At 43.2% G+C, this 14,478-nt stretch overlaps 2 protein-coding genes across 4 annotated transcripts in view; both read left to right on the top strand.

Annotated features, from left to right (window-relative positions):
- The first annotated feature begins 53 nt into the window (after window positions 1–53).
- Window positions 54–7,984, top strand: prtfdc1a (phosphoribosyl transferase domain containing 1a). Of its 3 annotated transcripts, XM_086191327.1 has the most exons (10): window positions 54–214; window positions 344–489; window positions 1,320–1,426; window positions 1,504–1,687; window positions 3,145–3,210; window positions 5,184–5,201; window positions 5,426–5,508; window positions 6,065–6,111; window positions 6,440–6,516; window positions 7,685–7,984. In XM_086191327.1, the coding sequence occupies exons 2-10, from the start codon at window positions 457–459 to the stop codon at window positions 7,730–7,732; spliced, it is 663 nt and encodes a 220-aa protein (XP_086047453.1). In that variant the 5' UTR covers window positions 54–214; window positions 344–456; the 3' UTR covers window positions 7,733–7,984. The 3 variants fall into 3 exon arrangements, 2 of the variants coding, with proteins under 2 accessions (XP_086047453.1, XP_086047452.1); XM_086191326.1 differs by lacking the exons at window positions 54–214; window positions 344–489 and adding an exon at window positions 692–1,069; XR_015110883.1 differs by lacking the exons at window positions 54–214; window positions 344–489; window positions 7,685–7,984 and adding an exon at window positions 686–1,069 and having other exon boundaries at window positions 5,426–5,675.
- Window positions 7,985–13,772: 5,788 nt separating this feature from the next.
- arhgap21a (Rho GTPase activating protein 21a) overlaps window positions 13,773–14,478 on the top strand; it is a 79,039-nt gene continuing 78,333 nt past the window's right edge. The window contains exon 1 of the mRNA XM_086190754.1: window positions 13,773–14,198. The gene's annotated coding sequence lies outside the window, so the exon portion shown is untranslated. The remainder of the gene's footprint in view (window positions 14,199–14,478) is intronic.

The raw sequence follows: 14,478 nt of genomic DNA, 5'->3' as shown, positions 1-14,478 counted from the left end.
CAGTGGCCTGTGATGCTGCCTCGAGTAAGAATGGCATCACATGAGGTAGATTATTCGAGTCATTCTCCATGATCGTAAACAACACTGCACTTTAACGCAAATGACTCAAGCATGACCCTGCAGCCCGTGTGGGCTGCCCAGGACGACTAAAAGGTCTTACTGAATTCCTCTTTCTTTTTTGCGAATGGGTTTCTGGGGAGAAGGTGAAAAAACAGTAAGTAAGAGATTAGAAATATAGTACACTTGCTTGGATTGAAAGGAATCGTGTCAAAGATGGAAATTCAACCTAAATCTTATGTTTCTCTCCATCTTGTGCTGCCGTTTTCTTGTGTAATCCATTCAGAGGAAGCTAAACGTGGTCCTGCGTACATGCAGTCGTCCATTTCTGTATTTCCACTGAAGGTCACCACTGCCTGAACCTTGACCCAGGAGAAGTTCTAACCTCATCTGCTTGTCATGGACAATGAAGGGAAGAAAAGAGGAATTGTGGTAAATGTAACCCAAAGCCTTCAGAAATGTATTGATCTTTTAAGATTTTGTACATTTATATTTGTATTTTTATGTTTCACTCCTAAATCCAGCTACTACAGATGTAGAAATATATTTGCTGTTGTCTGAATACAGTGCTTTAAGAGGCGAGTGTCAGTCATGGTATTTTAGACAGGCACAAGAAGGACTCCTAAAATCTGACAGCGTTGTTAAACATTTAACTTAATTTTTTAAAAATCTTTTGTTTGAATGCATGAAACAAGTTTGGTTTTTTTAAAATATTTTTTTGTAGGGGATAAAATATGTTTGGAAAAGTCAAATTCACAAGTTTCAAAGTTTTTAGGTTGCTAACAATCATTCTCCTGAGAAGGGAAGACGCGCTAAGCTAGCTGTGGAAGCGGTTTAGTCATGACGTTAGCTTTGAACTGCTAACGATTGTATTTACGCTTAAAAAAAAATCATTAAAGTAAAATAATTTTAGTAAATAATATAAAATCCAAAATAAAATCACATGAGCTTTTGGTCGAGGGGGAACCACGGATATGCCAACTTCTCGCTGGACGACAAAAATATGTCACAGGTTCGGCAAACGCCAGTAAAATTAACTCCACAAAATAAATACTCTCTAATTAGGTAAAGCCTCATTTGCATGTTTAAATATATAATTCCATCAGATATTACAAAAAAGAATTATTGATAGTTAAGTAGGCAGTTTTATTTTTCTGGTTTTATTGTTATAAAACGTTTCTATCCAGGTGATTGATTGATGGTTCCGTAGAGACAAATCTTGGTTATTGCCTCCGCCGACCTTCCTTCTTTGTTTGTCCCAGATAAATGACGACTGGCCCGGATACAGTCTGGACCTGTTCACCTACCCGGAACACTACCACGACGACATCGACAGTGTTTACATCCCTCATGGCGTCATCATGAACAGGTGACAAAACACACGAGCGCACAGGTAGAGACTGAGGGTTTACGATCACCGCGTAATGACGTGATTCCCTCCTGCAGGACCGAGCGCCTGGCCCGCTACATCACCGAGGACTTCGTGGACGACAACATTACGGTGCTGTGCGTCCTGAAGGGGGGCTACAAGTTCTGCGCAGACCTGGTGGAGTTCATCAAGGTCCTGGGCCGCAACTCCAACAAGTACCTGGAGACGCGGGTGGAGTTCATCCGTCTGAAGAGCTACATGGTCGGTGAACACCTGTGTGACAAAAACATGGTTCCACTTTAAGAAAAACTAATCAAGTCTTTTCTTCCAAAGCAAAAACCACACACACTTCCTGCTTCCAGACCCGTAAAGATGTACAGCTTTTTGTCATTTATGACCATGAAAATAAGTCTTTTTGTTTTAGGGTTTGGGAGACTTCATTATGGATTCTTGTTAACTGTGCTAAGCGTTTTTCACGTTGTCATCGCACTTTTTGGGGGGTGGGGGGATAAAAATATAGATTAAATGATAGAGAGGATTCGTGTGTGTAGATCAGCCATAAAATAAAATACACTTTGAGCAATTCATCATGAAAGAGATCCTCAGCGTAATCGTTAATGAAAATGACACTCAGTCAATGACTGAAGATTGAAGAGCTGATGGGAACTGTCAGAGTAACTGAGTGGATTTATTCATATGTTTGAATTTTTAACATCCTTAAACCTGACAAGGCTGGTAAAACTACGTGTAATTCGTATCTCTGCCACCAGATGTCCCTGTTGCTCATGTTTTACAAGGAAAGTCACTTTGAGGGCTGTTGAGGATGGAGCCGCTGCAGCACAGCGCTGAGACCAGATAAACACCAGGCTGCCAACTGGAGTTCTCCACTGTCTTTTTGCTGTCAGAACTGTAGATATTAACATGGTTGAGCACCTAGAATGTTTAAATGATAACGTGATGTTTACTGCGACATCATGGTGGTCAGTCATCAGTTTTCTGGCTCATGTGGAACGCTTATATCTCTCCACATGTGCACACGCTCTCAGGATTTTCATCGGCTTTCACCAGTGCTGAAATATCTTAAGGAAAATTGAGTTAAGCGTTGTTTTTGATCTGCTGAAGCAGTTGAATTATCCTGAAGTCACGCACTCACGTCACACGGTTTCTCTAAAGGCATCAGATGTTACTCTGCCATAGGACAAAGTGTACTGGAGCCCAGTATTCCAGTAATGAACCAGAATAATTGCCCAGTCAGGATAGAAATGTGACCATCGCACTCTTATGATGTCAGCAAACAACACGGCAACAGACGGCAATAGCTGGAGGACGATTTCTGAGTTATGACATCGTTAAGTTAATCTCACAGGTCGTAATGGAGTCATGTGACCTGCCGCTCCGGGGTTAGGATTCTGTGCATGTCATTGCTCCCTTTATCCAAGCAGCAGACCATGGGGAGCCTCCTCGGAGCTGCTGCGGCGCCTCTTCTGATGGGATGAGACGTTTCTGTCGGGGCTTGTGTGATGCGCTCAGATTTACTGCTCTGAGGATTTGTCTTGAACATCTTGCAGTAAAGCCAAAGACAGTAACAGTCATGTGACATTGGGAAACAAATGCAGTTTCTTCTTCTTTTTTTTTTGGTTGCAACACTTTTTTTTTTTACATTTACTGGGAAAACTAGCAAGACACCCCTCCGTTTACTCTTGTCTTCTCTCCACTAGAACGACCAGTCAACAGAGGATCTGCACATCATTGGAAGCAGAGATCTGTCTTTTCTGCGTGGAAAGGTGTGTGTTAACGTTGTCACATGATCAAAGAGCGCAGAACCATCACACATGGCCAGGACTCAACAGCGAGATTATTTTTTTTTAACTGCCTCGACCTCAAGAGGGAGCTGTTAAACCGTCCTGATGACCAGTGCATAGCTGCTGTACTCAAACCTTTACGTCAAGTTGATTTTGTTTTTGAAGTTGCGTGCAGTCACGACCAAAGTCATCTCATGACAGTTTGTATCTAGAACCTTTAAATTCATTTAGTTTCAAGATCCAAAAATGTCCCCTTTGCAACATTGAAAACTGCCTTTTAAGAGGACCAGGAGGTGTGAAAGAGAGCGAGGCTGGAATGAAGATCATAATGAACAGACTCAAGCGTGCTAACACTACAACAGTAATCATGAGAGTACTACTGCAGCACTAAGAGTGCTAATGCTAATATTAAAACTGCAGTGTTCCTCCTCAGACGGTCTCCCCGTGCACGCTTCAAGTGTCACTTCACTTCGAGGTTCTGCTCTTCCCGGGCCGGCCGTGAATCTGACATTTCAGGCAAACAAATGCTCCCAGGAGGCAGCTTTCAGCGACTGTTCATCTCTGCTGAGGAGTCCAGAACCATGAGGGGTTATTCCTCTCTCAGATGAGACAGAAATGTTTCTGCCGGTCCGATGCTGACTCGCGGAGCTGTCTGAATGTGCTGTTAGCTGAGATGGATCCTCACTAAAAAGGTCAGCATGAATATAAACTAAGGTTGACAGGCACTTAAAGAGCGTGAATCGCTCTGCTTTGTCTGAATCACTGAGCCTGTTATTACCTCGTTCACCTTCAGGGGAATAATAGATGAGAACCTCCCATGATGGTTTTAATACTGTTAAAAAAATACAATAGAGCAACTGAGGAATGGATCCCAAGGAAGTTTGCTGCCCTCGTCTCCGTCAGCTGGCAGTCTGATTGGCTTTTTTGGTGAGACGCCTGAAATAAAGTTAGCGGTTAACACTAGCCTGGAATATTTTACACTTTTGTTCCACACAATAAAATCTACCAGCGAGTAGTGCATGTGTGAATTAACAGTAAAAGTCCGGAGCTCCAGAGCAGCCCTTGGAGGGAAAAAAATATAATTTTGGCCACAAGACATCCTGTGACTTGTTCCAGCATATTAATAAAACTTCAAAAGGGGAGTTGGAATAAAAAGTATTTAATTTGAGAAAACAAGTTCTATCTTGTGGCTATGAATTAATTAAAACAAAACAAAACGTCTCATAAATATTTGTTTCCTATTTTCAGCAATCATCTAAAATCCACTATAAAAATCCCAGGGACTCTGAGTGAGGCGACGCTCTCTTCCAGGATGGTGTTTAATGGATTTACACTCAGCGTTCGCGTCTTCATCGCTCCGCTAGCACGGCTCATGAAAATCCAGCCTGGAAAAAAAAGCCCAAATTTTGTTTTGGAACTAAGAAAAATTGCAACAACAAATGGAGTAACGGTGAAATTCTGGTCATGGAAGGCAGCAGTTCCTCCTCCAAACGGCTGTTCAGCATGTTTTCACTTTGTAAAAGCAGGTCTGTTTTGTTTGGGTTTTCATGTTCCTGAAAGCGTCGACTTTCTCTGAGTGTTATGTAACAGCGTTCAGGTGTGGAGTGAGGGAACATTGGCCGGCTGCCTGCATTCTCTACCATCACTCTCCCCAAACCATAGATACTCTCTGCCGCGCTCACAAAGAGCCCCATACACCCGGCCCAGGGAACAAGGAGTCATTTGAAACTCTGGAAAGTGTGCGACAGTCTTAGAAGTGACTTCAGCTCACTGTAGCCACAGATGTTCATTACCGGGGAGAATGGAACGGATTGTTCAGCAGCTAAAGATACTGTTGTCATAGATACCCCCGGTTTAAAGCGGTGTCAATTTCACACAAACAGCCGCGTCTTTATTTTGAGAGTTGAAAAGGTGATGTTTTACTAATGTGCTTCTTCTTCTTTCATCTCTCGAAGAACGTGCTCATTGTTGAGGTGAGTGTCACCAGCACCACAAATATCTGTGTGAAATGTCTTTTTTGTTCGCGTCTGATTGTCTCATTCTGAAACGAGTGTCATTTGGAGCTACAGTTCAACATTCCCTCAGTTAACCAAGGTCTGAGTGTAAATATGTCCATGGCCTGCATGTGTTACTGGAGTATTGTCCCACCCCCTCCCTCTTCATCGCTCCTTTATCCTTTGCTCTTCCCTCCCTTCAGGCCATTGTTGACACAGGAAAAACAATGAAGGCTCTTCTGAAGCACGTAGGGACCTTTGAACCCAAGATGGTCAAGGTCGCAGGGTGAGGCCGCCTGTCAGTCGTGTGTGTTCGCGCCCCTCCTGGGGGGGTACCAGTGTGCGATGAGAGAAGGTATCACGTGTCTGGTGTCCGCGGGCTCTTCCCATGTCAGCTGACAGAGGGGAGATGGTTCCACAAACGTGGAGCGTGTTGGAAGCCTGTCTCCTCCTGTATGTGTAAATATCTACGTGTTGCATTCGTAACGATCAGGTTGTTCTTGAAAGATGTCGTGTATTTTCAGGTGAAGATTACAAGAGAAAAGCAATGTATTTGTGATGAATGATGTTTGATTGTTTGCAGGTGATTTCACTGCTAGCCAGTATTTGCCAGTGTCCATTCTGTACATATAGAAACACGGTTGTATGATATTTTTATGTGTTTCTTCATTTTGAAACACTTGGAAAAAAAGCCCATAAATCTCGTAGAGACTTGGGCTGATATAAATATCATCACCAGTAACTGTCCATATTCTTGTGCATGTCCAACTTTGGTCGTTATTTTTCTACTGCAGAAGTACACTGTGGTATTTTGGAAAATAACTTCATTTGCCTTGTCTCAGTCTGCTGGTGAAAAGGACCCCGAACATGGCTGAGAGCCTGCCGGACTGTAAGCACCGCCTCCGTCTCTCTGGGTCTTGTGTGTTTTGGTGCAGTCGCTGCATGTTTTTCTGGCGTTTCTCACAATCAAAGTGATTCAGCAAGGGTGAATTAAAAGGAAGTTGTCCGACCAACGTTCCCCAGCATGTCCTGAAATATGTGTTTGAAAATGGGGAGGATAACACTCAAACGAGCACCAGGAACAAGCACTGATAAACATGTCAGGAACCAGATGCCAGCGTGCATGTGCTGCGTCATGCAAGAGTGAATGAGTGAGTTGAGTTTCCTCACATCGTGCTCCCCCTCCTCCTCATGAATATCTCTCTTTTCTGCCTCAGATGTTGGATTTGAAATCCCAAACCGCTTCGTTGTCGGTTATGCCCTGGACTACAATGAATACTTCCGTGACCTGACTGTAAGTCCCGAGTCCTTCGTCCCTGGGGGCACAGCACACGATGACCTTTTGAGAAGCAAAGAGAAAGGGATGAAAGAGACGGGTGGGAGGGTGGGATGGGGGGGGGGGGGGCATAAAGTCAAAGAGACCACCTCCTCTCCCTGAAACCTAAAACAGCAGGTATCATCACAGGTCAGGGCTCAGATGGGGAGGACAGCAAAGGAGCCTTCATCCCCAAAACTGAGCGTGTTCATTCGCTGTCTTCACCTCCGGGGATAGTTCGCTGGCACTCCAAACTTGATCGTTAATTGCTGCTTTTTGAGTCGGGAGTGCACCTCCTCCCCCTAGTTTCACTCCTGGCCGTTTATCTCAAGCCATATTTCTCAGTCTAAAATTCACAAGTGCAAACCTTTGCGAATGTGGCCTCAGACTGACCTCTTACTCACGCCAAACACTCAGCTAAGGCTCCCCACAGCTATCGCGTGGGTGTCTACATTTCAGTGGGAATGCTGCATTTAAACATGTACTGCATGACTGTGTGTGTGTGTGTGTGTGTGTGTGTGTGTGTGTGTGTGTGTTTTTGACGGGGGTGGAGGGAGGGTAACTGTGGAATGTAGGGGTTAAAATATCTTTATCAGGCAGAGCTAAAGCTTCCCCTCTTATCTGTCCTCATCCTGCAGAGGAAATATGACTTGAACTCCGCGGAGGCTGGAGTGAGATGAACGAGTGTGCCTTCAAAAAAATGAATGTATCGTCTATATGACGTACTGAGTCTGTCGGAAGATGCTGGAATGTCTTTTATGGCAGGGTGATCTTCTACAAATATTTTTCCAGCTGAAATTGAACTGCTGTTTAAATCAGCCGTTCTGTCCACACGCGTGTCCGTACGTCCACTCTCATCAACGCAGTATCTCTGCAGCATTTCGGGGGAATTCTCACAAATTTGTCCCGAACGTCCTCTGGGACTCGAGGAGGAACTGGATACATCTTTGGGGTCAAAGGTCACTGTCACAGGCACACATCCTAGACACAACTATGAAGCAATACTTGTAGTTTTCTTTTGCTTCATCTTTTCTTCTTCAGGACAGCAGTTATAGATTCTGTTTAAAAATATTTGAATGTTGTCTGGGACGGGGAAAAGTTTAAATTCGAAAGGCAGAAGATAATCCTTTTCTTTTTCTTCTTTCAGCACATCTGCATCATCAGCAAGACTGGAAAGATGAAGTACAAAGTTTGAGAGAAAAGAAATCAAAATTACGGGGCCTGTTTTTGCATTAGCAGCCATGTCCTTCAACCTCCTCTGATACAATAGGAAATGGGTTTTTCGTGTCCACTCATGTCCACCTGTTGTGTTATTTTGCTTAAATGAGTTGTGTTTCACAAGGAAACCTTCATGTTTCTCTCATCTGTGTATGTTTGTCAGTGCACTGGCTGAACAATGAAGAGCTCTTTGTAAAATCAAATCTCGCTGGGTGTTAAATAAAATAAATCAAGTATGTGCCTCGTCTTTCAGTGGGATTCACACGGACACAAAGAAGGAGATAAATGCATGAGACACACGCTGGGCGCCAGGAGAGGACGTTGGTGACAGATGGAGAGAGATTATGGACGTTGGCATCCCCGTGCAGGGATGACGCCCACTCTGACTCATGGAAAACGCACCGTGGGTGCAGCAGGCGGGTTGAACATGTCTCCTCAGCACACTGAACTGGTTCCCAGAACCCGGTCTTTACCTGGGTCCCGGTGGTGGTAGAACCACTTTAAATGATGGAATTTCATAGAAGTCCATCCGGAATTCAGTCTCAGCAGCAGAGGTGGCGAGCGTGAACACATGAGGTTCAGATGTGTTTGTAAAACAAAGTTCTGGTAAAAGCAGACGTACAGATTCTTTTTTGATTCAAGTAAAAATCTATGGAAAGACTTTATGAGAATAGTAAATGGTAATAACAGTAAACTCTTCGGATCTCCAAAATAATGCATTGTTAACCATTAATTAACAGTTAATTAATGTGTCATTTACTTATGGTGCTCATATTAGTTTTACGAGTTTCAGTGTCATTCACAAAAAGTATTAATAAATGTTTAATTATGCTTTAAGTAATGCTGGAGTCAGCAAGCTTACGCATAGATAAGCATTAATTAACTGTTATTAATGAGCCCTTTAGTGTTGCAAAGAAAACGTTAGAAAAATAAATACTGAATAAAATACAAACACATGAAAACTCTGCTGTTGGAGTAACAAAATATTTTTTTTCACCTTATTTCTCCCAACAGGGATCTAATTTGTGGTTTACTTGCAAAAATTTGTGTTGAAAATTTAAAGCGGCATCAAAACACAAGGATTTTGTTCCATCAAGAGCTCATTGTGCTGCTGTCAAACACCGAATCACAATCACACTCCCAACTAGTTTTATCTCTGATTCATACACCCTCTTGGTTTTCAATCACCTGAAACTCAAAACAGCACGTCAGTAACATGCATTTATACACACACGAGAGTTTATAGAGTTCACCTGGGGTTTTTTTTTTTAATCGACGTGGGACACAACTTATCAAGTGAAAGATGGAGAAACAATCAGGGTCTCGTGTTGAGTCAAAGCTTTCATCACTACTGTTTCTGCGACATGTAAAGACCACAATTTATTATCATCCGTGTGCGTGTTCTGGTAAGTCACATCATGCTAAGTGGGGCTCAGAGACTTGTAAAAAGCACAGGTCCAGCTACAAGGCCTCTCCAGGTCAACCGACCTGAAAAACAAGTTGCTGACATGACCGATTGCAAACAAACATGCGAGTCGGCGCGCGCTGATTGCGTGATGCACTCTCAAGTTTTCCATCTGTAGCGGTAAACAAGATCTTCACTGACACATTCCTAAATTCACTCCAGCTTTTTTCACTTGTCCGTGAACCCTACGGTGCAGAGGAGAGAGATAAGCAAGTGGGGGAAAAAAACTTCAACGAATTACACAGCTGTTTTGTTGTGTGTATCCCAAACCACAAAGCCCCCCATTGTACCACTGGCTGCAACCCCCATGTGTCCTTATCATAAAACATCAGCACTTGGCGGTGGTGGTTAACTTATCCCAGTGCTAATGCTCCCCACACTGCCATGGGAACCGAAGGGCCATTGTCTTTCACCTTGATGCAGGGTTCGGTGAAAGCGGGAAGTGGACAAAAACCCTCACAGGTTTCACATGCTGGGGCTTTGTGGTGCTCCGCCAGGGGAACAGAGGACGGGGGCAGACCACGGAAAGTAGGCTACAGGTAAACTGCGCTCAGAACAAAAGGAACAAAACAGGAATTGTCCGTTTGAATAGCCACACATCCATGAATTTGACATGTGAAGGCTGTGGCCACAGACAGACCCGGAGGATATGATTTCACGTCACCTGCAAACAGTCAATCCAACATGACCCCTGAAAGCTTTGATTTCATCATTCCGTTTCTAAAACAGTTTCTTAACCACCAAAACCACTGTTTCCAACTGCAAACCGGTGCATATTAGTACTCCAAATACTGACATTTCAATGCAAGGTACCTGAATTCAATAGAATGTCTTGAAAATTGCTAGAAAGCAGCGCTAACGGCCGACAGTCTTCTTCCAACAGTTCGTTACCTGTTGCTTGTACCATTGCTCAAGCGATATTCCCAATCAGGGAAGTGATTTGATTGCTGGCATGTGTCGATCTGCCTGCTAGCGTATCTCAAAAGCTAATAGACATTGATCAAGTTTACTGCAAGTACAAGTGCTATAGTTGATCGCTTTTTTGTTGTTGTTGTTTATAGCTCAAATCAAGGTGTTTGTCAAGTATACATCTGGATAAAGAAAATGAGAATTAACTAGATGTTCTGCTTGAGAGTTTTTAAATTTTTTCGGACAGTTTTGCTGTTGTTAGCCACCAGTCACCATTAGCTTGAAGCTAAATACACGAGGCTGGCTCTTCCCTCACTCTGGAGTCACAAAGTCCAGAGTGGGATCAAGTCACCTATTTGTGAATACTTAAAAAGAAAAAATACCTTTGTATTAACCTTTGGGTTAAGTATTACTTTCATATATTCACTAAAGCAAATGTCACGCACTATTAAAACGTTTGCCCAAAATGTCTACCAGTTCCAAACTTCAAATATCCTGAGACCGTGAATGACCAACACCACTTGTTTTCACCTGCATGATGAATAGAACATCCTTCATTGTGTCGATCCCTCAAAGTCTATTATACCAGCTGTGAGCAGTGACCAGACACTACAAGATTATGTGATTCATTCCCAGTTTGGTACTTGATAAATACTGCTTCACTGATGCGCGGTGGTACACAAATAGAAAGAACATCCTCTCCAGAGTTCATTGTGTTCCAATTGTGGACTGGCTGGCCAGAGGGCTTGATAGATTGACTACTGCTGGCTGGGATTCATCCACTCATCAAACCCAGTGCCAGATCCACTTTCACAAGCTGTAGTGGGAAGTTATCCTCATCCTCTTAAACACTCAACTGCATCTCACAAAATCCTGTTTCAATGAAATATGTGATGTCCTTGTCTTGCCTGATGAGTGTTTGCGCGTGTTGAAAACCTGTTTCACACACTTCCGTGCGGTACATTCATTTCTACCTGTCCTAATCCTGCCCGGCTCTGAAGTTGGATGTGGAAATCCAGCAAAAGCATGTTACTGCCACCAGAGAGCTCATAATCTCTCGTCTCCCAAGTGTTTAAATCTCTCTGACTCCACACATTTGGTGCAAATCAGCAGTTCATGCTCATACAGAGAAGCAGGACATAAAATCAAGCACGGGGTCTTTCTGTGTGAGTCTCCATGTTCTCCCTGTTCCTGTGTGGGTTCTCTCTGGTACTCCAGCTTCCTCCACAGTCCAAAGACATCAAGAGGGGACCAAGTTAATCCAGACTCTAAATTGACCGTAGGTGTGACTGGGAGAGCCAATGGTTGTCTGTTTATATGTGTTGGCCCTGCCATGGACTGGCGACCCATCCATCATCAAAATCCATCTGCAACTGTCTGAGCTATCCTGCTGACTGTCAAGTCATTATCAAGCACCGCTAATTGCAACTGCTCCCTGCTGGTTGAAACATGGCTATTGCAGCTAAGTTATGCCATTGGTTTGTCGGTGGCAGGTGATGTCATAGAGCCATCATCACCGTCCCCCTCATCAACTCTCATACTGAACAAACATCTTTTCCTCCTACAAATGAGTGTTAACATGCTTTTATTGGCTCTGCAGCTTGCTGTCACCCCCGAAACTATTTTGATCCCCAAATTTTATCCAGATTTGCACCAAATTAAACATTAAAAAATTATTTCATGATATACACAGTTTTGTATCAAGCCTCCACAGCAGACTTGATACAAACAGGCATTGTTCATTGATCTGAAATCCCCTGTCTTCACTTTGACATTCATAAGTGGAGAGTGTTGTCATAGCGACTATCCCGGAAAGTACCAGAAACCACGGAACGTCGTAAACCTGTGAAACCCTCTTTTGGGTTTAAACACTCTCAGAAAATAGAGACAGTTCTGTACTCCCAGATTCACTTTTAAAGACTTTTCCTTCCCTCAAACGTCAATTTGTTACCACTAAAGTACAATATTTGCCTTCAAGAGGCCAGAGCTGCACTTTTGACTTGAAATGGTACAAACTGAACTAAAAGGTACACGACTGTCTTTTAAAAGGGTATTCTCCGCCCAGACTAGTTTTTGTACCCGTTTAAGTACACAGCACATCCATTATGGCGTGTATATATAATCCACAGAGATGTGCACTGAGAGTTGTTTTTCCCTCACAGAAAATCAATCCCATCATGACGATTGCTTAACTACAAGAACTGAAGTTGTCTCTGATGAACGATTACATAAAATCAATACGATGCACACGCGGCATTAATAATGTGGAAAGTATTTAGTCAACAAACGTGAGCCAAGTGCCATGTACTGCCGAGCCCAACTCACATCAGTTTAAGTTCCCTATTGTCTACATTGGGGTGCACCAGCACTTTAGACAATAGCTCTTCCCTGAAACCAGGGAAACCTCACCATAGTGTGGGTCAAAAGAGTCCTATTGTCCTATCTTCTATTGTGCTGCAGGAGTAGCCTGCAAACAGAACACTGTCAGCCTTTGTCTTTGTCTGGATCAGCTGTGCAGCCTTCTTTTTTCATGCGCTGCAGAGTCCCATGTGGCTGCCATGCCCTACATGTCACCATAATAAAGTTAAGAACACTGCTGTTACAGTTGATAATGGATAAGCAAATATGTTTCAGCAGTGAAGAAACGGGAGAGCTCAGCACAAGCGCGGCCTCGGGGCTCGCTGCCCCGTTTACAACGACATCCCTGTGATTTAATTTGACCTCTTTAATGGTTTGAAAGGTTTAAAGTCTAAGTGTGGGAATTAAGAGTTTATCAGCCCATGGAAACCTGCTCCTTTTAATGTACTGTGGGGGTCTGTTGAAATGGCAGTTGGAGAACTTGCACTGCATAGAAATATGTGGTTAAAAATTCCCAGTACTCAGAGAATACGTGGTTTAGTACGCAAAATAAATTAAGTAATTAAAATCCCGCTGTGTTTTTAATTCACGTTTTATGTGTTTTGTTAAGTTGCGCACACTTTATTGGATAACGTTTCAAATAATGAATAATTCAAACCCAGAGAAAGCAGTGAAAACAAAACAAGGTTAAAACGAAAAGCTATGATGGCTAACATCCCATGAAATACTAATTTTATTTCAATAAACAGTGATGCTGTAACAAACATGAACAGGATAAATGAACTAGATGCATTTTCACCTGGCATTATTATTATTATTATTATTATTATTATTATTATTATTATTATTATTATTATTATTATTATTGTTATTATTATTATTATTACCTTCTACCAATGTGTAAAGTGATTCACAACAACTGACATAAGATATAAAGCATAGTAACATTTGTGTGTATTTGCGTTTGTATTAGTATTTACATTGTAGATGTACATGTATTCATGTGCAGGGGATAAAGCTTAAACATACACAGCATAACGGTATTTTAACGTGTTCTTGAGGTAAATAGTACACAAAACATTACAGGAATACTGTGGGGATGCTGCCGTTTCCAGCCAGTGACCGGAGACCATCAGCTTCCACTTTTTATTGGAGGTTATGTAACAACATTTCCAATTGGCCCGCTTTAAAATTCCAAATTTAAACTTGCAATCTGATTGGACGCCATCCTACTAGGGGGCGAGGAGAAGGGCGTGGCTTCAGCAAAGACTGGAGGACCGTCAATCGATACACAGATTGTGTCGCGCCGCCAACCGGGACCGCGTAGGAATACACGCTACTTTTTTTTTCACCCTTTATTTTCTCCCTCTGTTACTGTTCTGACGAACTGAATGTGGAATTAAAATGAGCGGAAATGAATGAACACCAGCGGATTAACATTCACCGGTTCCCCCTGAAGGAGAAATGTACACTGAAGGGCGTTTACCGTGTTTTTTCCAGAGTGTTTTCTCCTAACAGGTAGTGAGCTCGAGCGGTCAGTCAGCGCACTCCCACGGGGAGACTGAATATCCCGCTTTTTAATCTCCCTGACAGCCCTCCTACTCCTCTCTGGACCCGGCCAGCCTGTAACTAAAACGCACTCCCCTCCCCGGCAACATGGACCGAGTGTTTCCCACGTCGTTTTGGGACTAGTTTTCTGAATTTGTAACAGGTAGGTTCATAGCTAACAGCAACAACCTGTCGTCCGCCGGGGCTCGCCAGCGTTTGCGTAGAAGTAGAAGCCCCCGCTGGAGGGAGGAGGAGGAGGGGGGGGGGGATTTTCTGCTTAGAAATGACAGGAAAAATAAGGGGGGGGGGGTCGTTATGCCAGATGTGTCACTGTCACGTTTGCTCTTAATACTTAGTTTGATTCACGATGGCTGCGTAAAGTGTCTTGTGGTGCACTTTTCCCTCCACAGAGCCACGGGGGTTTATTTGACATGCGCGTCTCG

The sequence above is a fragment of the Aulostomus chinensis genome, chromosome 21 (genome assembly GCF_037954235.1).
Source record: "Aulostomus chinensis isolate RoL2024-O1b breed Wild chromosome 21, RoL_Achi_v1.0, whole genome shotgun sequence".
In the NCBI taxonomy this organism is placed as follows: Eukaryota; Metazoa; Chordata; class Actinopteri; order Syngnathiformes; family Aulostomidae; genus Aulostomus; species Aulostomus chinensis.
This window is presented reverse-complemented; position numbering and strand designations above follow the sequence as displayed.